Source organism: Calliphora vicina, chromosome 5 (assembly GCF_958450345.1).
Source record: "Calliphora vicina chromosome 5, idCalVici1.1, whole genome shotgun sequence".
Lineage (NCBI taxonomy): Eukaryota > Metazoa > Arthropoda > Insecta > Diptera > Calliphoridae > Calliphora > Calliphora vicina.
The window spans coordinates 51,822,460-51,849,822 of NC_088784.1; the positions used below are offsets into that span (position 1 = coordinate 51,822,460).

At 31.3% G+C, this 27,363-nt stretch overlaps 2 protein-coding genes across 2 annotated transcripts in view; one reads left to right on the forward strand and one right to left on the reverse strand.

Annotated features, from left to right (window-relative positions):
• Positions 1-1,362: 1,362 nt before the first annotated feature.
• LOC135961256 (uncharacterized) lies at positions 1,363-27,325 on the reverse strand. The gene is made up of 2 exons (XM_065512753.1): positions 25,455-27,325; positions 1,363-1,891 (listed from the first exon to the last, which is right to left on the reverse strand). The coding sequence occupies exons 1-2, from the start codon at positions 27,323-27,325 to the stop codon at positions 1,363-1,365; spliced, it is 2,400 nt and encodes a 799-aa protein (XP_065368825.1).
• Positions 3,638-27,363, forward strand: part of Myd88 — a 169,051-nt gene continuing 145,325 nt past the window's right edge. Inside the window, exon 1 of the mRNA XM_065511439.1 lies at positions 3,638-4,164. The gene's annotated coding sequence lies outside the window, so the exon portion shown is untranslated. The remainder of the gene's footprint in view (positions 4,165-27,363) is intronic.

Here is a 27,363-nt window from a genome sequence, read left to right on the forward strand (position 1 = left end):
TATATATAGAGTTTGACATACGGACGTGTGGGCGAATATTTTTTATATATGTAGTTTGACATTTGTGCGTGCTATTTCTATAATCAGCTGTGCTGCCGATGGCACCTTATTAAATGCACCTTGTACTGGAGTTTGACCAAGGCGTATTAACAAGGTAAGTGCGTCCCGGCAACAAATACAATGCAAAAACAACAGGCAATTTGTTTTTGTTAAAATGCACGGTAAATGTCAAAATCAAGGCGAATTAAAATATTACTATGTTATTTACAATAACAAATGTAAACAAACAAAGGTTGACATATAGTGTACATAAAACCACAGCGAATTAAGAAGCAGCTGATTTTATGCACTCACCTTGTTAATACGCCTTGCCTTGCCAGGTGGTGTATATAGCACAGCTGATTATTTGCTTTACTGTTGAGATGTTTGAACTAGACAAACGTAAAGTAATATAAACAACAGGCAAACTTTGACAGCTCAAAGCACGTAAACAAAAAAGTGTATGTTCTTTTTGTAAATATTGTGTGTTGTAAAACCGATTTCACCTTATTTAAATTCGTCTTGTCTAGTAGCACGTGATTAGGGTTCTATAACTCGATTGTTAAAACAATCGACTTTTTGCTGAAAAGTCGAAATCGACTTTTTGGTCGGAAAAAAGTCGAACAATCGATTATGTTATCTCAATAGTCGATATAAGTCGAAAATAGTCGATAAAAGTCGAAAATAGTCAATAAAGGTCTACTTTTTAGATTGTTAAAAAAAATTTAATTGCAACATTATACTAAAACTATTGCAATTTGGTACACTTGCATTTTTTGTAGTACACTCCGGTTCACTTATTTAAAGGCACTAAAAATTCCATATTCAGCAGCCTGTATCTTCTGCAATTTTAAACCAATTGCATAATTTTAAAATAGAAATGGAAGCTAGACATCTTGAGATCTAAAAAAAAATCATGATAGTAGTGGTTTCTTAACTAAAGAACTTTTTTTGTGCAATTTATAAAAAAAAGTCAAAAAATTTGCTATTTTTTTGGTTCACTTGAATAAAGGCACTTTAACTAATTTTAATGAAAAGCAGTTTTTCTTGTTTTTTTTTAAATTTATTTTACTTTATTTAAGAAATTAGTAATGGGTACAACCCCCTTTGTTTTTAATAACTTCAAATATACGTGTTTTCATTGACAGATAAAGAGAATGTATGTAATCCAACGATATTTGATTCCAAGCATCCTTAATGGCCTGAATTAGTGACTGCTTGTCATCAAATTGTCTACCTCCTTCATAGACCTTACGAGATAACCAACCCCAGACATTTTCGATAATGTTTAGATCTGGCGAATAGGGTGGCCAGTCCAAAATATTAACATTTTTGGCTTGCAATGAACTCCTTTACTACTCTGGCGGTGTGTATAGGGGCATTATCCTGTTGCAATATCCAAGATATGGGACCAAATAGTTCACTGAACTTCGGAAAAGCTGATTCCAATAACGTTTTATAGCTTGCACCAGTCATTTTTGCACTTTGAAATTCAAGATCAATGGTGCCATAGTACGTAATAGCACCCCACACCATAACGCCGCCCTCTCGGCTGTGATGTCGGTTCAAAAATCGCTTTTCTTTGCGCAAATCATGGAAATAATAGTTGTAGCCATCAAGCCCATCCAAATTAAACTTCTTCTCATCCGTAAATACAACGGTTCTCCAGTCATTTACATGACCTCTTTGCTGCACATCCCATACCATGTAGTCTCTTGCGAATTGAAGCCGCTTTTCCTTACGAGGAGCATTAAGTGGCGGCTTTTTTTGTAATTTCAGGTATTTAAGATACTCACAGCTCTTAATTACTCTGCGTATTGATGACTTGCTCGCTTGCACTCCAGCTTGAGCTCTTATTTTTGACAAGGATAAGGCAGAATTAGAAGCAATTCTGACGATCTTTCTTTTCTCATACGTAGATAAAGACAATGAAACCCTTCCTTTAAAATTTTTTCCATACCCCTCGGGGTCCTTGATGTAATTGTCGACAACTGTTGGGCTTCGTCCAATTTTTTTAGCTATTGCGCGGTTAGAATATCCTTCAGAACGGTAAACATCGAATTTAGTTTTTTCCGATAGATTTAAAATTTTTTGTTTTGCCATTTTGACTCGTAAAATGATTAAGATGTAATAAATTGTAATAAACAAACGCTCGCTACAAAAAATCATCACTTACTTTAAAAATAATAAAAAAAATAATAAAGTGCCTTTATTCAAGTGAACCAAAAAAAATAGCAAATTTTTTTACTTTTTTTATGAATTGTTAAAAAAAAAAGTTCTTTAGTTAAGAAACCACTACTATCATGATTTTTTTTAGATCTCAAGATGTCTAGCTTCCATTTCTATTTTAAAATTATGCAATTGGTTTAAAATTGCAGAAGATACAGGCTGCTGAATATGGAATTTTTAGTGCCTTTAAATAAGTGAACCGGAGTGTATATGCTAATATAAATAATAAATAAATGTTTATAAATTAAAGCTTTTTTCTACGCAACATTCTTCTAACTATTATCGCCTTGATAAATTTCATTTTTATTGCTAAACATTATAAAAGGAGCATAAATAAATGTAGAAACTATGTATTTTTTACAAGAAATGGTAAAAAGTTGAAAATAGTCGGAAAGTCGAAAATAGTCTAAAAAAGTCGATTTAACTAAAAAGTCGAAAGTTCGAAAAGTCGACTTTTATAAATTACCAAAAGTCGAAAGTTCGAAACTTTTATAAATTACCAAAAAACGAAAAAAGTCGAATGTTCGAAAAGTCGACTTTTTAAAAAACGGAAAAAGTCGAAAGGTCGACTTTTTGTTTCAGCTATAGAACCCTACATGATATTGTTGGGGAGTTTTGGCGATACAAAAACGTTAACTGGGACTGGGGACCGAAAAAATACTGACAGCATTGGAACAGCTAATCCAAGGCGAATCTATAGGTCAAGGCCAAGGCGTATTTAACAAGGTGACAGCAGTGGCGAATTGAAATAAATACAGGCGAATTCACTTATTTTTTATATATAGAGTTTGACATACTAGCGTACGGACGGATATTTTTTATATATGTAGTTTGACATTTGTGCGTGCTATTTCTATAATCAGCTGTGCTGCCGATGGCACCTTATTAAATGCACCTTGGTCAAGGCGTATTTAACAAGGTGACAGCAGTGGCGAATTGAAATAAATACAGGCGAATTGAAATAAATACAGGCGAATTCACTTATTTTTTATATATAGAGTTTGACATACGGACGTACGGGCGAATATTTTTTATATATGTAGTTTGACATTTGTGCGAGCTATTTCTATAATCAGCTGTGCTGCCGATGGCACCTTATTAAATGCACCTTGCAAGTGAACTGTCAATTCACTTGTGTTTATTGTGGCGAAAAATACAATAAATCCAAAAACAAAAACAACCACAGGCAACTTTGAGAGTTCACTTATCTTTTTACAAAAACAAAGTACCTGTTGTTTTTGTATATATTGTATTTGTTGTAGTTCTGTCGTCACCTTCTATAAATTCGCCTAGTGTCACTACCAGTATTACGTTTAGTTTATTTTGTTAGCGTTAGTTAAAAGTTTGTTTTGTTTATTTTATTAAAAATTTATGTTAATTTTTTAAAGCAATAAGGACAAATTAAAATAATGTGAAACCAATGTTAAGTAAAATTCGTAAAAAATCCCGGTAATAATAGAAGATAGAAAGCAACGATCGCACCTCATTTATTTGTTTTTGATATCAATTTTGGGATAATTTAGTGCTTGTTCCGAAACGTTATAGTGATTATTTTTTTGTACATATTGCTTTAATTAAAACTAAAACAGTTGTTATCTTAGCAATTAATAGTATTTGCTTAGAAATGATTAATACAATACAAAGCTACAAAAAAAGTGAAACCACAACTACACATAAAGTTAAAAAATAAATTAAACTAGGTACCTATTAATAATTATAAAAATAACATTTATGGAAAAAGTATTGCCTCAACGTGTTTTATTCAAACTGCGACATTTATCCGAACAAAACAAATATCATTAATTCTAAAAAATAAACATAAACAATAGAACAACAGCAACAACTGAGTACCAGCAATAACATTGAAGTATTGAACCACAGACGACACATTTGAAGGTAAACACAGACAGTCTAGCGTAAATATAATTTCTACATTTTATTTTTATATGTGCCTACAGTGGTGTGCGATCAAATGGAGCCCCTCATTACAAGTGTTTTCAACCGAAAATATAAAAATTATTACATATTTTTTATACCCTACACCACCATAGTGGGGAGCGTTTGTGCAGATGTTTGTAACGCCCAAAAATATTAGTCTAACACCCACTTTAAAATATACCGATCAACTTAGAATCACTTTCTGATTCGATTAAACGTTGTCCGTCCGTCTGGCTAATCATGTAAACCTTGTGCGCAATTTTGAAGATATTTGGATAAAATTTGGTACATATAATTTTTTCGGCCCAAGGACGGAGCCTATTGAATCGGTCCATTATTTCACCTAGCCCCCATTCAAATGTCCTCCCGAAATTAGACTTTATCAGTCATAAATATTTAATTTATACATGAATCTACACAAAATTCGCTCCAGATAAGTTTTATATATACAAAATTCATGTCAACAAAATTTGTTACGATAGGTCCATAATTACTCATAGCTCGCATATAGACTCGCTTCCGAAAATCACTTTAACATGTATAAGTCTCTTAAAAATGTTGGTATACACACAAAATTCAACATAAATGACCTTCATATAGACATAAATCACACGACCTAATTTCATGGTGATCTGTCCATAATTGATCATAGCTCCGATATCAGGCCCACTTCCGAAAATCACTCACGAATAAAAATTATTGATATTTTTAAAAGAAAACGGTTTTTGCTCATTTACTTAGTGTAGGGTATTATATGGTCGGGCTTGACTTGTTAATATTCATATTTTCTGTATTGCCCGCCTTTGGATGGGTGAAGAGACTTAAAACTCTGGGGTGTATCGAACACCGGCTTCGCTAAAATCACTTTTTCTGAAGTACTGTTATATAAATTCAAAAAGGAATTTTTGGTTCACAGTGTTAATAAACAGTACCATATATATCATAAAAGGTATTTTGAAGCACTATTCAATGATACCCATAACGATCAGATTGTTTTCCAAATACCTATATGAGGAATGTACTATTATATGTATTAACTTCAAATTCCTATAACTCTTAAACTAAGAGGGAGCAGGCAAAAATGTTAACCCCAAAAAATTATAAAAATGCAAGCTGTTTCGCTGATCTTGATTTATGCCTAAAAATGTTTTGTAATAAGACCCTTAGCGCACTATATATTTAAATAGTTATGATGTTTTGCCACGACAATAAATAAAACAGTAGTAATAAAATTAAATTTGTAAACATATACTTTTTTAGAAATAAAATTTTGGAACAAAATCACAGTAGTAACTCGCCGATTTTTTTCAAATTTTTCTTTTTAATAAAACTGAAAGCTTTATTATGTATACTAGGATCGCCTGGTGGTCAAAATTCGACCACTGATAACGAAATTATACAGTTACTTTGAGTATACGCAACAATATTTTTCACGTTTGTGTACAAATACACGTGTATTTAGATGTGCATAAACATGTTGTTGTTGTTTTTCAAGCAAATTTAAAACGCTTTTTAAAATTTTTATGGAAAGAATTTTTTTAAAACAAAATTATATTGTGCACATCTAGAGAAAATAATCTTTCAAACCATATAGGTTTCATCAATATTGGTGGACAATAACATACTTAAAAGTGTACCACAAAAAAACGTGTGGCCTATTTATATATAAGATTAGGGTGGCCCTTAATAAACGAAAGTTGGATTTTGGCCATTCTCACCCTCCAGTTTGGTGAACATTAGTAAAAAAATTCATCCTGAAAAAATGTTAGGTAAATCGGTTGGGGATAAGACGTGCCGCAAGCCCTCTGAAATTTTGAGATGCATTTACAAGGGGAAAAAATACATTTTTTTCAGTTTTTGTAAAAATGTTGCCATTAAAAAATTACTTTTGTAATTTAATTTAAAAGAATCGAAATGTGTACGAAATTGTCGTTCTAGTGAGACATAAAAAACAGAAATTGGTCAAAAAAAAGTTAAAGTTATTAAAAATTCGCCAGGTCATTAACGTGTCTCAGGCCACTAGAACAAGAAATGTAGGAACAAAATTAACATATTTTGATAAATATTAAAGTAAAAGCTCATTTTTACTTAAAATATGTCCATATTTACTTGTATATGAGTTTTTGTCTTTGTAGGATACCGTTAACCTATTCTTAGGTATGAACAAAAAAATAAAATATTTTTAACGGCAATTTCAAAACTCCATTTTCAAATTTTTAAAAATTTGGTTAAATAAATTTCAGAATTTTTTGATCATCTCATTGGGATTTATTAAGAATAGAACAGGGAATAAAAATGTGAAAAAATTATGAAAATATCTCTTGAAACTTAAAAAAATGTATTTTCCCCCTTGTAAATGCATCTCAAAATTTCAGAGGGCCCAACCGATTTACCTAAAATTTTTTCAGGATGATTTTTTTACTAATGTTCACCAAACTGGGGGGTGAGAATGGCCAAAATCCAACTTTCGTTTATTAAGGGCCACCCTAATGTATATATCGACCCCTTTGCGCGAAATTATCGTATGTTACAGTTTTACATAGTAAAATATTATACAGATATTCGCTATATTTATCGAAATATTACTAAATTAATTTTATCGTATTTGAAATTTAATTTACTTACCCCCATTAACACGAAGCCTGGTTATACCTTAACTAATAGTTATACAGTCGGTTAAAACTATTTTTGTATGAAAAGTGTCACTATAACTATTAGTTAAAACATAACCAGACTTCGTGTTATTGGGGGTTAATCGGATTTAAAATTTGGTATTGATAACAAAGAAATTTAATAATAATAAGGCTCACCTGTAAAATTTAGTTTTTGTAACATATGTAAGATAATTTCGCGCAAAGAGCTCGATATGTATATGGGGGATTTCATGTCAAGTGAACCAACTTTTGAAATCGATGTCTTCCGATCGGGATGAAATTTGCACCAAGGTTAGCTCTATTGGATAGTAACTCAGACACAATTTTTCAACAACATCGGTCGAGAACTCTCTGAGTTATAGGGGGTAAAATTTTGACAATTTGGTCAAACAGGGGTTTTTTCTTATCCATGTAACTTATTACCTATTGTTCTTAGCAAAATGTGTTCCAAATAGTATAGATAGCTATTTCTTCGATCTTTCGAAAAAAAATATTTAAAAAAAAAAATAAAAAAATTTTAATATTTTTTTTCCGAAATCAAAAACTTTTTTGACTTTTTTTTAAAATACGCTATTTTTTTTTATTTTTTTTTTTTCTTAAAATAAAGTTTAGATATTTTCCTTGAATACCTACTTGGTCGCTTAGTGGGATGCGAGTGGGATATCTATCAAAATAAATATTTTGTAACTCAAAACATACAATTTTTGACTTTTTTTGCAAAATCAAAAACTTTGTTGACTTTTTTTTTCAAAATGGACCCTTTTTTAATCTTTTTTTTTAGGTCAAACAAAAGCTTAGATATTATCCTTGAAGACCCTTTTGGTCGCTTAGTGGGATGCGAGTGGGATATCTATCAAAATAAATATTTTTTAACTCAAGACTTACAATTTTTGACTTTTTTTTTTGCAAATACGATTTTTTTTCCAAATGGGCCCTTTTTTTGTAGTCAAAAGAAAGCTTAGGTCCATTCCTTTAAGATATTTTTAGTCCCTTAGTGGGATGCGAGTGGGATATCTATCAAAATAAATATTTTGTAACGCAAGACATACAATTTTTTAATTTTTTTTTGCAAAATCAAAATTTTTTTCCAATATGGGCCCTTTTTTAATTTTTTTTTTTGCTCAAAAGAAAGCCTAGGTCCATTCCTTTAAGATATTTTTAGTCCCTTAGTGGGATGCGAGTGGGATATCTATCAAAATAAATGTTTTAACACAAAAATTGTATGTCTTGAGTTACAAAACATTTATTTTGATATATATCCCACTCGCATCCCACTAAGCGATCAAAACCATCTTAAAGGAATAGGCCTAAGCTTTCTTTATAGCAAAAAAAAAAATTACAAAAAGGGCCCATTTTAAAAAAAAGTCAAAAAAGTTTTTGATTTTGCCAAAAAATCAAAAATTGTATATCTTGAGTTACAAAATATTTATTTTGATAGATATCCCACTCGTATCCCACTAAGGGACCTAAAATATCTTAAAGGAATGGACCTAAGCTTTCTTTTGACTAAAAAAAAATTTTTAAAATAGGGCCCATTTTGAAAAAAAATTCGAATTTGCAAAAAAAAAGTCAATAATTGAATGTCTTGAGTTACAACATTTTTATTTTAATAGATATCACATCTCACATCTTCCTAAGTGACAAAATAGGTCTTAAAGGAAAAGACCTAAGCTTTCTTTTGAGCAAAAAAAATTTTTAAAAAAAAGTCCCATATTGGAAAAAAATTTCGATTTTGCAAAAAAAAATTAAAAAATTGTATGTCTTGCGTTACAAAATATTTATTTTGATAGATATCCCACTCGCATCCCACTAAGGGACTAAAAATATCTTAAAGGAATGGACCTAGGCTTTCTTTTGAGCAAAAAAAAAAAATTAAAAAAGGGCCCATATTGGAAAAAAAATTTGATTTTGCAAAAAAAAATTAAAAAATTGTATGTCTTGCGTTACAAAATATTTATTTTGACAGATATCCTACTCGCATCCCACTAAGGGACTAAAAATATCTTAAAGGAATGGACCTAAGCTTTCTTTTGACTACAAAAAAAATTTTAAAAAAAGGGCCCATTTGGAAAAAAAATCGTATTTGCAAAAAAAAAAGTCAAAAATTGTAAGTCTTGAGTTAAAAAATATTTATTTTGATAGATATCCCACTCGCATCCCACTAAGCGACCAAAAGGGTCTTCAAGGATAATATCTAAGCTTTTGTTTGACCTAAAAAAAAAGATTAAAAAAGGGTCCATTTTGAAAAAAAAAAGTCAACAAAGTTTTTGATTTTGCAAAAAAAGTCAAAAATTTTATGTTTTGAGTTACAAAATATTTATTTTGATAGATATCCCACTCGCATCCCACTAAGCGACCAAGTAGGTGTTCAAGGAAAATATCTAAACTTTATTTTAAGAAAAAAAAAAAAATAAAAAAAAATAGCGTATTTTAAAAAAAAGTCAAAAAAGTTTTTGATTTCGGAAAAAAAATATTAAAAATTTTTTATTTTTTTTTTTAAATATTTTTTTTCGAAAGATCGAAGAAATAGCTATCTATACTATTTGGAACACATTTTGCTAAGAACAATAGGTAATAAGTTACATGGATAAGAAAAAACCCCTGTTTGACCAAATTGTCAAAATTTTACCCCCTATAACTCAGAGAGTTCTCGACCGATGTTGTTGAAAAATTGTGTCTGAGTTACTATCCAATAGAGCTAACCTTGGTGCAAATTTCATCCCGATCGGAAGACATCGATTTCAAAAGTTGGTTCACTTGACATGAAATCCCCCATATGTATATTTTTGGCAATGAACTTTTAGTTTGGGAGTTTTAGAGCTTTACAGCTATGTATATCTCTTCGATTTGTAAACCGACCTAAATAGTATTTACATCGTTAGAAAGTGCTTTAAAATATCTACAAAACGAGGTAAGTCTAGCTTTTAACCCGCTACCATCGTTAGCGAAACAAATCAAAAGTCTAACGCAAGTGAGAAAATTCAAGTTTAATTTGTTAAATTACAGATTTGAAAATTAAAAAGTACTATCAGGCATGTTCTGTCATACATATTTCTCATAAAATTTACAATGCTAGTTGAGATCGAATGAAAGGTGTTCTATAGTTTACATTTGCAAGAAGGCGACTTCAAATCGCAAGTGAATTCTAAAGTGAACTGATATGTATATTTTTCTTAAATTGAGCTCTAACATGACATTTATTATTCACGAACTCAAACAAAACACTCTAGTCGTAGTTTTAATATAAACGTTTACGTTTATTCCATGATTTTTTTTCCTCAAGCCAAATCTATCGAAAAATCGATGGCACAATATCGAAAAATGTTTGTCCTTACAAATCGGCTTATCCAAGATACATATAATAAGGTGTCATCAGGAGTACAGCGATAATGTCAAACTACACATCTAAAGCGCACCATACACTATCAAAATACTCGTCAAGCACTATGGTAGTATTAGTGAAAATGTGTTTGTATGTGTGACACCGACAACGCTTGATGGAAAATCAAAAACATTTTGATTTTTAGCATGCTTGATGTCACTTTTTGATAGTGTATGGTGTTTTTTCATCAATCACGAAGTCATTTACAAAAATATTTCAGGGCGTTAGGTTGATGAGCGTGTCGGATGAAGAGAATAATTTTTTATATTACATATTTCGCTTATTATTTTTGATTTTTTCTTTATTCTCAACATGTTCTCGTTATTGCAATTAAAGTTGCATCCGATATTGACATTTTTAAATACATTTTGTGCAAATAAAAATTAAATATAATTCCCGCTATTGGTGTTAACACCACAAAATCAAAAATAAAATGCAGATTGACGAGTCATCAATCAAGTGTACATCAAAGCATCAAATTACACGTACACGAAAGTGACATCAAGCATTTTGATAGTGTATGGTGGTAAGGGCACCATCAAGGCGTAATAAATACGCCTTGGGGCACCATACACTACCAAAATGCTTGATGTCACTTTCGTGTATGTGTAATTTGATGCTTTGATGCACACTTGATTGATGACTCGTCAATCTGCATTTTATTTTTGATTTTGTGGTGTTAACACCAATAGCGGGTATTATATTTAATTTTTATTTGCACTAAAATGTATTTAAAAATGTCAATATCGGATGCAACTTTAATTGCAATAACGACATGTTGAGAATAAAGAAAAAAAACTAAAATAATCACCCTTATCGTGGTTACCGTAAACGTCTTACGCCTACGACAGTTTCGTACTAGATTAAAGATAAAATGCAAACTGTTTATTTAATCTAGTACGAAACTGTCGTAGGCGTATGACGTTTACGCCAACCACGATAAGGGTAATAAGTGAAATATGTAATATAAAAAATTATTCTCTTCATCCGACACACTCATCAACCTCACCACATCGGATGCAACTTTAATTGCAATAACGACATGTTGAGAATAAAGAAAAAAACTAAAATAATCACCCTTATCGTTGTTACCGTAAACGTCTTACGCCTACGACAGTTTCGTACTAGATTAAAGATAAAATGCAAACTGTTTCTTTAATCTAGTACGAAACTGTCGTAGGCGTATGACGTTTACGCCAACCACGATAAGGGTAATAAGTGAAATATGTAATATAAAAAATTATTCTCTTCATCCGACACACTCATCAACCTCACCACAAAGTATACAGAGGTGACACGGCAAAAAAAATATATGTATTTGTCTCTTTCGTTCGAAACAATTTCAACTGATTTGGTTTTGTGCATATTTATATAGTTGTTTGTTTTAACGCACTGTCTGTATTAAACCGCAAATTTGTTTTCTCTTTCTATCGAAACAATTTCCAAAAAAGCTGATTTTAGTGTTTTTGAACTGTCAAATTTGACGCCTCTGTATACTTTGTGACCTCACGCCTTGAAATATTTTTGTAAATGACTTCGTGATTTATGAGAAAACACCATATCAAAAAGCATGAACGAAATAAACAATATTGCGACCAAAGTAAATTAATAAAGTAGCGACAGTACTACAACAAATACAACATTTACAAAAACCACAAGCAATTTTGTTTTTGGTTTAAGGTCTGAGCTGTCAAAGTTGCCTGTTGTTGTTTTTGCTTTTGTGCTTGTATTTTTCGCCACAACAACCACAAGTGAATTGACAGTTCAGACCAAGGCGTATTTAACAAGGTGACAGCAGTGGCGAATTGAAATAAATACAGGCGAATTCACTTATTTTTTATATATAGAGTTTGACATACTAGCGTACGGACGGATATTTTTTATATATGTAGTTTGACATTTGTGCGTGCTATTTCTATAATCAGCTGTGCTGCCGATGGCACCTTATTAAATGCACCTTGGTTCAGACTGAATAAAAAAAATAGTCAGCTGTTCTACTGATTCTACTTTATTAATTTACTTTGATTGCGACCAAGGTGCATTTAATAAGGTGCCATCGGCAGCACAGCTGATTATAGAAATAGCACGCACAAATGTCAAACTCTATACAGTGACGGACAATACAATAGAATCACTACATATGAATTCGATTAAAGCGGTAAAACTACAAAATTTGATTTCAAAATTTAAAATTTGTTCATTATATATTAATGCTCATAACGTAAACAATAAATAGAAAAAAATAAAATAAAAAAATAACACATTCTTATGTTAAAAACGATGTCAAATCTAAAATACTAAATAAAATATGCGACATTCAAATAGAATCAGTCTTAAAATGATTAAAAATAAAAAATCATCATAAGAATTCGTTGTTTTCTTAATATTTTGTTGCATATCAATTATTTCTAATAATAGCATCAAATCTTTTCGGGATTGAATTTAACAAACTTTCGCATGTAGATCGGAAAATTGCATACCATATTTCCTGAATTTTCTGCCAAAGTTCTTCCTTGTTTTTCAATTTTTCAGGTCCGAGTTTGTCTTTTACTATTTTCCATAGGATTTAAGTCTGGTTATTGCGACGGCCATTCCATAACATGAACTTTGTTATATAAAAAACATTTTTTGGCAAGACCTGATGTGTGCTTTGGGTCATTATCTTGCTGGAAGAGCCATTTTAAGGGCATATTCCATTCTGCATGTGGCTTTATAACATTCTCCAAAATATTTACATACAAGTGCTATCCATATTTTCTTTAATCCAATAAATTGGACCAACGCAATACCAAGAAAAGCATCCCCATATAATAATATTTCCCCAACCATGTTTAAACGTTTTTGGTTTTTGCCATTTTTTGGACGTCTAACCCATGTCTTATCATCACTACCAATTAAATTAATGGTCGTTTCGTCCGTCCACAACACATTTTGCCACTTCTTTATATTTTCTGGCCCACACCAATCCTTATGATTGCTCCTAGTATTAAGTAAGTAAGTAAAATCTTTATTGAGGCTTCTTTTCATCAAATTACAATATATATGTATATAAATCGACATTCAGGTATGTTCTGCAAATCACATTTTATAAAAGTGGTTTGAAATCACATAAAAGGTGTTCTGAGCACATAATTTTGTGATTTTAAAACGTTCAACAAAGTCACTAATGTTTTCAAATCACTTGGTTATTTCTGCGGCTATTGAATGGAAAATATTAAAATAAATTATTTAAATAAATTAAACAATATGTCCTTTATTAATTTTCTTATAGAATTACTTGTTTTATTAAAAAAAACACCTAAAATTTAATAAAAATCTAGAGACACCTTTTCTGCTGTAAAAAGTTTATTTGCTTTTGTGATTTCTTTTGTGGTTTCAGATTTGTTTTCAGTTGTCAGCTGTTTATGATTTTCGAAAATACATGGAAGCTTGCCGGACTAAAATTTGTTAATGTTTGTCTAAAATATGTTCAATATCTTTAAATTAATTATAGAATTCGTCATAAAATTTATAATATTTGTTAGATTATATTATAAGTTATCAATATGCGTTAAGTTTTTTGCGCTAATTGGAAAAAAAATGCAACAAAGTTGAAGCAAGTGGTAACCAAAAGCAATTGTGTACTGTGGCAGCTTTGCTGTTTTGTTTTATTTTTGACATAGTGGTTGAGCTTGCGCCATAGTTTTTGCAAAATTTTTATAAAATGTAGTTCCATTCTTTTTAATTCCATTAAAGATATAACAGAAGCTCCAGGCATTTTTTTATTTTCACTTTAATATTTCTACAAAATTATTTGCAAAACAAAACATTTAAAATAAACGAATCAGCTGTTTTCTTGTGCTTTCGAAAATTTAAAATCACACCGAAAAATACAATAACAGTGTGATTTACAGAACAGGCACAAATCACACGTGTGATTTTAAAACGGTATGTGATTTGAAATCACGTGGATTACAGAACATACCTGATTATAACAAAATAAATCTTAGAACTATATATGTTTTGTTCTAGTACACATTAAATGATAAAGCAACTTTGCTATATTTAAATATTAATTAGAATTATCACATTATGTTTATAGTTGAATCAACGCTTGCTCCCGGCATTTACGATATCAAACAGAGTATAATCTGTTAAAAAAAAATATAAAATAACCCTTAAATACTAGTTAACAATCTGTTCAAAAATTAACAAAACAGGTACATATTAATCACAAACATGTTAATAACAATATTAAACGAGCTGTACATGTACATTAGAGTGCTCCAAAAAAATAAAATTGCGAATTTTGACCGTCCCCCCCTCTAGAATTGTTCTATGTATTGTAGAAACACATTGTGTAAAATATTAGGATGATAGGATAACGTTAACTGGTGGCGCAATGACGCTGATGTTTTGAGGTGCATTTACAAGGGGAAAATATGCAATTTTTTCAGTTTTTGTAAAAATTTTGCCATTAAATAATGACTTTTACAATTTAATTTAAAAGAATCGAAATGTGTACGTAATTGTCGTTATAATAAGATATAAAAGACAAAAATTGGTGAAAAAATGTTAAAGTTATTAAAAAATCGCCAGGCCATTAACGTGTCTCAGGCCACTATAACAAGAAATTTATTAACAAAATTAACATATTTTGAGAAATATTAAAATAAAAGCTCATTTTTACTTAAAATATATCCATATTTACTTGTATATGAGTTTTTGTCCTCGTAGGATACCGTTAACCTATTCGCAGGTATGACCAAAAAAATTAAATTTTTTTAACTGCAGTTTCAAAACTCCAATTTTAAATTTTTAAAAATTTTGTTAAACAAATTTCAGAATTTTTTGATCATCACATGGGGATTTATTGACAACATAATAGGGAATATAAATGTGAAAAAAGTATGTCAATACCTCCTATAGTTTTTCCGTACCTGCTATATAAATTTTGCGATTTTCGAGAAAAACTAATTTTTTGGCCATATTTTGGGGAATGACCAGAATTTCCTTACTGTAATGATTTTTAAGTAAAAGCTATTCAGAATAATATAGTCCAGGTAATTTTAAATATAGTCTGAAAGTTTTACTAAAATCGGAAAACTTTAACCCTTAAATCGTGAAGGTCAAAGGTCAATTTTTCCAATATTTGGAATTTCTCATGGAAAGATAGCGAAATATTATATATTTTTGGGCCGATTTTGATGAAACTTAAGAAAAATATAAAATGAAGTCTAGCATTTCTAATGCAGATTGCCTCTGACTTCCCGGCATTAATTTTAATACCCCATAATTTGTAATAATTATTTATAATATTTAGATGGTCAGCTGCTGTGTTCAACGCTTGCACTGGAGATTCATCGTGTGAAAAAATCAAACAATCGTCGGCATACAAAATCGCTTTAGATGTTACAGTTGAATGTGGAAAATCGAACAGAAAAAGGTTAAATAAAAATAGTGCCAATACGCTGCCTTGAGGAACTCCGCTATTAACAATACCAAATAGGGATTTCGTATCATTGATGTTAACGCTAAATTTCCGGTCTTTGAAATAGCTTAAACACATTTTAATTAAATAGCGATCAACATTAAGTTGCACTAATTTAAATATTATATCCTTATGCCACACTGAATCAAACGCTTTTTCTATATCTAGGGAGATAGCCACTGTACATTTTCTCTCCCGCATGTTGCTTACGATATCATTGTGGAATTTCAGTAGTGCATGTTGAGTGGAATGCTATTTTCTAAATCCAAATTGAAAATTGTTGAAAACGATGGTAAGCAGCTCTAGAGCAGAGTCAGGAAACTTTCTAATCAAGAAATTAGATATATCATCGAAACTACTTGATTTTTTATTGTTGATAGATTTGACTATTTCTCTAACTTTTGTCAGGCTCGTAAAATGATTAAGGTCTTCATTATCCAAAGAACCGAAGGTGCTATTAAAAGAGTAGATGCGACGAGGCAAGTCATTAACGCAGGAAGAAATAAGATGATCCAGGTTTTCAACAGGATTCGCAGGTATATTTTCGGTGTAGACCGTGGAATAATAACTTTGAAATTTATCAGCAATGTCCGCTTCGTTTGTTATAATGGTATTGTTGTGAATAATCTGTTTGCAGAAATGAGTTTCCGTTCTACCAACCATTTTATAAACCTCTTTAAACGGCGAGGGACTCGGCTTTATGTTTTTTAATCTCTCGTTAAATTTTTTTGACTGGTCTAAGTTTACAAGTTCCTTTAAAATATTTTTTAATAGTTGAATTTGTTTTGATATCAAGTTGTATTCATTACTTAACCTGTTGCCAGTTCGATGGTAAATTTTCTTTAGTTGTTTTTGCCAACGATGTTTAATGGTAAAACATTTTTTTTATGTTTTCAGGCAATTGTGCTTTTCCAAATTTGCTTTCTATTCTGAGTGAGTGTTATGTGCTGCATTCACAATCGTGATAAATTCATTTATGAGCTGATCAATTTCATCGTTCTGCAGACTTCTATCAGCGGGGGGCATTATACTTCGTGTTGAAAAATCCAAGTCACGTTTAAAAATATCCCAATTTGTATTTTTATAGGAAGTAAAAAGTTGTGGACTACGCATAACCAAGTCTGAAGAATTCAACTGAAATTGTAGTTTCAACGGGAAGTGATCCGAGAACGACGAAAGACTTGAAATATTGTAATTTGGGAAATCAGTGTTAATTATACGGGCATCAATCAAAAAATGGTCTAAAAACGAAGAGCCAAGAGGAAATGATGGGCTAGTGTCACATAATCGAAAAACGTTGTATGTATGGTCTTGTAACCAGTCATTAAGTGCTTTACCATTATAATTATCATTATGATCTCCCCATGATTGGCTTTTGGCATTAAAATCACCCCCCAATATAAAGCCATCTAGATTATTCACAACATGCAGAATTTTTTCAAGTCCATTTCGAAGGCTAGGACCATAATTACATGGGATATATAAAGAGCCGACCAAACATTTCTTTATTACATGTTGTATTTTAAGTTCTATTTCAATGAACGACCCATTAAAAGTTCCATCAATTGTAGTCCGATTATAACGATTATCAGAGATCTTACATTAAAGGTTAAAAAATTCAGGTTTCTATGGGCCATAGTTAGTTTTAACTTTGGTTAGAAGTCGCAAAAATTCAGATTTAGCTTCATCTTTTGACATGTTTTTGAAATCATTAAGAAAATTACTTAATTCATCCTCTAGAGATGGCTGCTCAGGTTCCATGAAGATACTTGAAAGCTTTAAAAAAGCGTCGACAATAGGTGAGGTACCTCTTTGATTATTTTTTTTTCGTTGTGTGAAAATGACTAGCATACGAAATCCCTGGTGTTGTTGATGAATGAAAAAGGTTGTTAACATTATCCGTAGCAGTAGATTTACCTTCTTTGGCCCTTGTCTGACGATCTCTTTTATTGGTTACATACTTTTTAAAAGCTGGACATCCTCTCCAATTCGCTGGGTGGCCACTTTCTTTGCAGTTGACACAGCGTGGCTCTGTGTTGGATGATTGGTGCCGGGGCATTCTCCAGGGATATGTTTTTCGTCACATTTTACACAATTATATTCTGATGTGCAGTTTCGTGCTATGTGTCCCCAGTGCTGACACCTTCTGCATTGAATTTCTTGCTCCTTTTTTTTGGGCGTTTCCCATATAACAGACTGATTTAACAAATATTTTATGTGGGACACATCACCAAGTTTTTTTGGGAACCAATGTTACTAAAAACAGACCAGTATCGTATTTATTTTTTATCGAAAAATAAGTTGTAAATTTCGATACTTTTGACACCACACCCGGAACAACATCGTCTAAAACTTGTTTAACTTCATCCAAACCAGTAGTGTGATAAAGACCGCGAAGAACCAAAGAAATCTGTTTTAATTCCTTTGGAGTAAATGTATATGCATTTATTTTTTTCCCCCTCAGAACTGACATCATCTCAGAGTGTATGGCAACGTCTGAAAGATAAAGCTTGCTTTTCTGTTTGTTAACATTTTTAATTTTGAATACAATTTTAGGGTTCTTAAGTTCCAGTTGTTCCACTAGGTTCTTTATATTCACGTTGTATAGAAATATGGGAGGGCAAAATTTGTTTCGCAATTGGATCCACCAGATTTATTACTTTTAGCCGTGTCGTTAACACGATTGTCATTTACTTCATTGTTCTGAAAATCAAGGTCAGCTAGTATCCCAAATTTATTGTACCTCATTGGATCTGAAGAAAACGATATGTTTAAGTTAATTGATGGTTTTTCGCCATCCAATCTCCTTTTCTTTAACAGATTTTCGTTACCATCAATGTCCACATTACCTCCGCTAATGACTTGCATAGCAGATACACCACCATCCATCACAGCCGATCAATCCCCGTACAACCAGCAAAACAATAATGCCGCCTGTGGGCAAATAATAATAATAGTTCGCAAATAAAATAAAATTGCAAAATTTATTCCCCAGAAATACTTTCACAGACAATCCACCTTGCGTGTCAAGTTTGCAACCCGCTCCTAGTATTAAATGAAATATTGATCGCCTGTATTTATTTCAATTCGCCACTGCTGTCACCTTGTTAAATACGCCCTGATTGCGACCAAGGCGAATTTATATACAAGGTGGTGTCGGTGGCGAATTTAGGAAAATACGAGCGAATTCATTAATTTTTTATATATGGAGTTTGACATTCAAAACCACTCTCTCATTGTTTCCAATGTCAAACTCCATATATAAAAAATGCATGAATTCGCTCGTATTTGCCTGAATTCGACACCGACACCACCTTGTATATAAATTCGCCTTGATTGCGACATCGACAATTCCAAGGCGAATTCATATAAGGTGTACTCGTTACAGCGTTGCCATTTTTACGCTTTTCGGGTATTTTATGACGCTTTTTTGGTCTCGTTACCCTTTTATTTTTTCCGAATACCCTTTTTTACGCTTTTTCCATATTTTGTGGTGCTTTTTGTTAAAACCATGTGATTGTGTAACAAATCAAACTTATAAAAGATCTGAGGGCTAATTACCGCAGTCGAACACGATCGAATACTTATTCGAATGTTCGTTTTTTTAATTTTTAGTATTCTCTTATTTGATATCGAATAATATGTATAGAAAATTATGATTGCGTTCGAAATTTATTTCGATTACGAGTGGGACAATTTGCACCCTGTATGTATATGTATTTGAAAATGAAATTGTTTTTCTATAAAAAGTTATCCTTATTTTGATTTTTAATGAATTGCTATTTTATTTTAAGGTTTGTTTACTTTGTTTAATAATGAAATAAACATTTTAATTAAAAATTTAAACCTGCTTTTTATATTTAAAGTTTTTTTGCTTTTTATCCTTGTTTTGAATGCCAATTTTATTACCCTTTTTATCCGTTTTTAATGTGATATTTGCAAAGCAAAAAAATATATTTTAAATTTTTTTTGTTAAAATTTTACTTTTTTCTCTTACGAAAAAAGAGTAAAAACTTTTTTCGTTATTTTTTTTACCCTTTTTACCCGTTTTTACTATACACTTGACGCTTTTCTTCATTTCTAAATTGGCAACACTGACTCGTTAGCCCAGCTGATCATCAGCTGTTTTATCCAAACTGTCAAAATTTATCTACGTGGCTCTGTAAACACGATGGAGGCCATGTCATGGTGTGGAGATGCATGTCGTCAACTGGGGTCAAGAATTTAGTATTTATCGATGACACTATGGACAAAAATGTATATTTTAACTTAATGAAAAATAATTTATTGCAAAGTACTGAGAAATTGGGTATATGAGACGAATTTAGGATTTAACAGGACAATGACTCAAAGCATACGTCGCAACTTCTATGAACATGGCTTATTTTTAACTGTCCCAACATCTTTAAAACTCCAGGTTAACCACCAAATATCAATGTTATTGAGAATTTGTGGAGTTTTCTTGAGATAAATATTGGAAAACATTAGATAAATAATAAGCAGGACTTAAAAAATGCACTACAACATGAATGGCAGAAGATAACGACGGAATATACATAAAAACTGGTTAACTCTATGCAATCTAGACTTAAATCAGTTTTAAAACAAAAGGGATATCCCTCAAAATATTAGTTATCTTTAAAATATGAATAAAATTGTTTTAATTTATTGTTTGTAATAAATTAATTTAGTAATTTAATATGTACACGAAATATGCTGTGAGGTTATTTTTCTTGAAATTGCGTTTTTATGTTAAATATTTTTAATAAATGAATTGTTTTTAATTTTTTTTGTTAATACAATAAATAATACCATATTTTCAAATATTTGTCGGTGTTCTTTTTTTAATATGTGAGATAATTATAAAAATATAACGAAATCTTTTATAAAAAATCATATGCACGAAATAAGCTGTGAGCGACAGTATATTAGGGTGGCCCTTAATAAACGAAAGTTGGATTTTGGCCATTCTCACCCCGCAGTTTGGTGAACATTAGTAAAAAAATCATCCTGAAAAAATTTTAGGTAAATCGGTTGGGGTTAAGACATGCCGCAAGCCCTCTGAAATTTTGAGATGCTTTTTTTTCAGTTCTTGTAAAAATTTTGCCATTAAAAAATTACTTTCGCAATTTAATTTAAAAGAATCGAAATGTGTACGTAATTGTCGTTCTAATGAGGCATAAAAAACAGAAATTGGTCAAAAAATGTTAAAGTTATTAAAAATTCGCCAGGCCATTAACGTATCTCAGGCAACTAGAACAAGAAAGTTAGGAACAAAATTAACATATTTTGCTAAATATTAAAATAAAAGCTAATTTTTACTTAAAATATGTCCATATTTACTAGTATATGAGTTTTTGTCTTCGTAGGATACCGTAAACCTATTCTTAGGTATGAGCAAAAAAATATTTTTTTTTAACGGCAGTTACCTATAAATTTTTCAGGATGATTTTTTTTACTAATGCTCACCAAACTGGAGGGTGAGAATGTTGTTTTTGTATTGTTGTACTTCCCAGCGGTAAATGAAATAAAGTACCCAGATAATAATCTATAACGTCAGGATGATATTCTAAGCGAGCAATCTAAGTACTTAGAGTATAATCTGTGCGTAATCCAACACATCATGTACTAATTATAACTTCGATTACGATTTAAGCGGATAGTCAGCAGCTATTTAATTTTTTTTTTGTTTTTTATTTTTCACTAAAATTCACTAAAAATAAATACCTTTTCTTTCTTGTTTATACATGAAAAACAAAATTGATAAAATTTATATTTATGCTGTAAGTGAAGGTGTTGATTTTAGTGCCGTAAAAATTATAAATAAATTAAATGAAAATAGAAGGTTTTTCCTCCAGAAATTTATATATGAAAATATACATAAGTATTCTTTCAAATACGAAATCAGTATGCATGGTACTATACCTTAACTTGCAAATGCAAATAGAATTGTAATCTACATTTATTACATTCTAATTTGCATCTAATTCTATAGGCATATCATCAAGTTCGCTTAGAACTCCGCTTTTAATGTAAATTAAATAGTAGTGACACCTACTGATATTGTGGCTTACATTCTAAGCGAGAGCACACCGATTATACAGCCTATGACACTTTTATGTTAAATCTAAGTGGGAAAATAAGCGAAAGAATCACAAATGACTACTACGAAATATTGCTTAGATAAGCGCTTACGTAATGTGTATTTTTACCGCTGGGTTGTTGTAGGGATGCATACACCTTATATGAATTCGCCTTGGACAATTCCGATATTTTAGTGTACTCTTTTACTCTTTTTTCGTGACGTCAACAGTGACCCTTTTCTTATGTTTTGAATGTAAAATACTTACTTTTTATATGAAATTTCAAAACAAATAGTGAAAAATAAATAAAAAAAAATAATTAAAAACAAGTAACAGAGCTATATTCGGCTGTGCCGAATCTTATATACCCTTCACCAAAGTATACCTTAATTGTATGTTGAAAAAAAATAACAACAAAAATAAAAAATAAACCAAACGCACTCAAATACATACAAATTATGCAACTCGCTGGCAACTCCCCAGCGGTAAATGAAACAAAGTACCTAGATACTAATCGATAACGTCAGGATGATATTCTAAGCGAGCAATCTAAGTACTTAGAGTATAATCTATTCGTAATCCAACACATCGTGCACTAATTATAACTTCGATTACAAAATATAAATAATACAGTTTCATTCTTGTTTATACATGAAAAACAAAATTGATATTTATTTACATTTTAGTTTAAAGTTGGTATTATGGTGTTGTAAGTGGAGGTGTTGATTTTAGTGCCGTAAATATTATAAATAAACTAAATGAAAATGGAAGGTTTTTCCTCCAAAAATTTATATATGAAAATATACAAAAGTATTCTTTCAATTACGAAATCTGTAAGCATGGTACTATACCTTAACTTGCAAATGCAAATAGGATTGTAATCTACATTTGTTACATTATAATTTCCAAGTCTTTATAGGCGTATCATCAAGTTCGATTAGAACTCCGCTTTTAATGTAAATTAAATAGTAGTGACACCTACTGATATTGAGGCTTACATTCTAAGCGAGAGCACACCGATTATACAGCCTATGACACTTTTATGTTAAATCTAAGTGGGAAAATAAGCGAAAGAATCACCAATGACTACTACGAAATATTGCTTAGATAAGCGCTTACGTAATGTGTATTTTTACCGCTGGGTCGCTTTATTTTGATTTTCTTGCGAAAACAATAAAGCAAGTTGTTTTTAATTTTTGTTTTTTCTTTACTCACTTACACACTACAGTTTGTGTCGGCAAGAAACCTACCAATTGTAGTAAGGAAATGTAAGAAAAGATAAATCACGGTTTATTGTTGGTGTTTTGTTTAAGCATTGATATTTTTACAAATAAAGCTTGAGTGTCTGTAATTCTCATACACTCTATAGTTTTATTTGTATAATATCTTTAGTTTTTCTAAAGCCTTTTGGGAAAAGGTTTCCTGATGATCTGGCCTAAGCAACCAGTGAAATGCGCATAGGAACTAGCTTATCCCCCAACAATAAATTTCAGTGAATTTATCAAACTAAAAATTGGGAATTTAGCATAAAAACAATTTTACTAATATGCACGCGTGTGTTTGATTTGTAATTCTCATTTCATTCCACATTGTAGATTCTACCCAACAACAACATTCTACAATGTAGAATGTTGTTGTTGGGTGTTTGTGCTGTTTACGTATGATAGATTTGCTCATATGAGAACTCATTATAAACAACTCTCTCTATTTTGATAGAGAATAATGCATTGAACACATTGAAGGCAGCAGGCTACACGACTACACCAACACAAATTCTGCTGGCTGGAGTTGTAGTCGTGTGGCAGCTACTGAATTATTTTAAAGACGACAGCTACAAAGTAAACAGCTGATTTATAATTCAGTGGTGCCACTTTAATAAAAAATAACCGTACAAAATTCCAAAGTAATTAAGATTTAAACAATTATTTTGAGTAAACATATATATGTAGGGGAGATTCTCAACTCTCCCGCTTTATATAACTCACTTTTCACTTCTCATTTAAATAAAACACACTTTATCTAAATTTATAAATGTTTATTAATAAAATAATAGTTTAAATTCATTTTGTGTAAAATTAAAGTTTGCGACCGCGCGACTGTTCGTATCAACGTCTTAACTACTTCTCTCTATTGTCTACTTAAAACTAAACTTCATGTCCCTGTTGTCCATTTGTCCGTCAACTGTCAATCGTTAGCAACAGAGTTGCATTTTCTACCTTAACCCTTTATAATCCCACATATATATGGTTATAATTAATTATGTACCTGTTATTAATTTACATCAATATGGTTATCAAAAACTACTCTTAATTAAGTAAAAAAAATATATTTTTTTAAGCACTCATTTGATTTACATTTTTTATTATATTACAACAGTATTTCTGCTTTGTAGTTGACAGAAATAGAAATTAGTTTAATTCGGCTACAGCGGCAAAAGCAATCGTGTGGTCGTGTAGCTGTGCTGTCGTCAAAAGAATCGTCTTCATATAAACGTGTGTATTCTAATTTTGACAGATTGCTGTTGGTAGCCTGCTGTCTTCAATGTGTTCCATGCATAAGATTTACAAAGAAACAAAATAGAATTGGTGAATATACTCAATGTGTATTACACACATCTTCATACAGTGGTGGCCAGGTAATTAAGACAAAACTTGTTTGCTAAATTCCACCACTTTTAAACGCTTTTTACCACTTTTATGGAAAGAATTTAAAAAAAAAATTATGTTCTGCAAATCTAGAGAAAATAACTTTTTAACCCATATATGTTTCATCAATATTGGTGGACAATAACATACTTAAAAGTGTACCACAAAAAAACGTGTGGCCTATTTATATATAAGACTAGGATCGCCCGGTGGTCGAAATTCGACCACTTGATATGTACTTCTTTATATTTTTTTATTTAACTAAAGAAAAAATAAGAATAAGTAAACGGCTTTTCATATTTCATTTTATTCTTTGTATTCATTTCGCCACAAAAGTTTCACAAAATTAAAAATTGCAATTATGCAGAAATTAATTTTAAAAAAAGATTATTATAAAAATTTACAATGTATGTATATGTGTGTGTAAGAAAATAGTTGAATTTTGAAAAAAGATTATTATAAAAATTTACGATGTATGTTTCTGTGTGTGTAAGAATTTACTAAAATCTACTCTTAAATAAATTTATCAAAAGCTCTGGCTGAAGTGCTTAGAAATTAATTACTTCCGTGAACACAATGTTTTTTGTAAATACTCTTTCATCATTTGCCAAATGTCCTTGGTCGCCACGTTCACTTATGTAGAACTTCAAACCATCAAATGATCGCACTCGACTCGCCGCCACATAAAACTGACCGTGTGAAAAAACAGGATGATTTAACAAAATTCCAACTTTGTCAAATGTTTGACCTTGCGATTTATTTATCGTCATAGCAAAAGCAACAATTGTAGGATATTGAGTTCTTTGAAATTCAAAAGGCAAAATAGAACCTGTGCAAGACAACTTTATGCGTGGGATTAAAATTCGCGTATTGCGTGCTGGTCCTGTCAAAACTTCGCAATCAATAGAATTATTATGCAAGCGTTTGACTCGCATTCTGGTTCCGTTGACTAACGCTTTAGATACGTTCAAATTTCTAATTAGGAGAACAATACAATTTTCTTTCAAAATTAACTTGTGAGGCGGCAAACCACTTAAATTTAAGGAGTTTAAAAACTCAACCGGATAATTGTTATTTTCATTCTGGTTTTCAGAAATAATTTGATCATAACTATGATATACTTTTTGTTCGCCGGGAATGCGATTAATTACATCATTATTCACCATAGAGCAAGCGTCATTAGTTGGAGCTAATATAACGGAATTTAGCATTCGATTTGAGAGGATATTTTCTGATATGTCTCCGTATACATCTGCAATTATGTTGCTTTTTTGACCAATTAATCGATTTGGTATCTCAATTATACTGTCACCATACTGGGGATATTTTTTCAATTGATCATTTCCAGCCGCCTTCAAAAATTCAGTAAATTCAATTTCATTTGGCAATGTTCTCATATTTTGTTGCAAAGACACGTGATGAAATGAAGAATAGTTTTCCCAACTGACAATGCAGTTCTCTACTAACGTTGCACGGGATCCGCGTGGAACAACTGGAAGAATTTGTCTGAAATCACCGCAAAGAAATATTGTTTTCCCAGCAAATACTTTATTTTTACTATTTCCATCCGTTGATATATCCCTTAATAATCTATCAATTACTTTTAATAATAAAAGCGGACACATGGAAACTTCATCAATAATAATTAATGAAGATGAGTTTATGTATTGACCTTGACTACTATTGGGAGTAACGCCAGAAACAGACGTATCTAATAGCGGAACTGGTATCTTAAATACATTATGTAATGTTTTTCCCCCAATCAATAATATTGAAGCAATACCACTATAAGCCGATGCAATACAACGTAAATTAAGTGAATTCATCTTGTGAATAATTGCTGTTTGAACGAATGTCTTTCCACAACCAGCATGAGCTGTTAGACAAAATACATTGGATCCAGTATCGTGATATTGCACTTCTCTAATTACTTGGTCTATAATATGCCTTTGCTCTAGATTTGCAATTTCATAAAACTCGTTGAATAAAACTTGACTTTCAAAAGGATCAATCACATTTGCTGAAATAATTTCTGCAATTTCATAAAACTCGTTGAATAAAACTTGACTTTCAAAAGGATCAATCACATTTGCTGAAATAATTTCTGGGAAAACTGTAGGATTCGGCAAGCCGATTGCGTGGCATGTGAGGTTGTGAGTTTCCAATATTTGTTCTATTTCAAGTAATGCCCGGTTAAAAGCAATCTCTTCATGATTGTCACTTCTTAAAAAATCTTCACATAGAAATTCTTTAAATTCATTCCAAAGTTCTAATGCATTTGTTGGCACATTCATAGCACAGATAATTCCAAATAATTGACGCATTTGTTTTGGAGAATGGAATTCCTTCGCTTCGTTTAAGCATTCCCGCCACTCGTTGTCGTTCGAAGCGATACCGCGAGCATGACATGCAGCTACAAACGTGCTATACAAAACCCTGTTGTACGTTCGAATATCTTCATATGATTTCGGACCACATACGTGAAGCAACAGCAAACGCAAATGAAAAAGTTCAGGGTTTTTCGGTGAAACACTATACATACGTGAGATAATTTTATCACCACCTCTTTGCCTTCTCTGCCATTTTTTCCGTGCATCATTCCACACATAATGCGAAGGAACTTCACAATAAGTGTATTGGTTTGCAGATGGGTCTATCCGATTTAATTCAAAAAATGCTAACAGTTTTGTTAGTCTAATGTTATCAATAGCTTGACGCTCCTCGCCCTCTCTAAAAATAACTGTTTGCTGACGATCCAAATGAATATCCAATCTAATTATAGTATGTGACTGATAGTGCATAGGGAATTCATAAATACGCCACAGAGCTTCAGTTGAGCCAACATAACGGACATTTAAAAAAGCTTCAACCTCATCCAAGAGCATATTTTCATTTTGTTGATTTTCTAATGCAATAGTTGCGC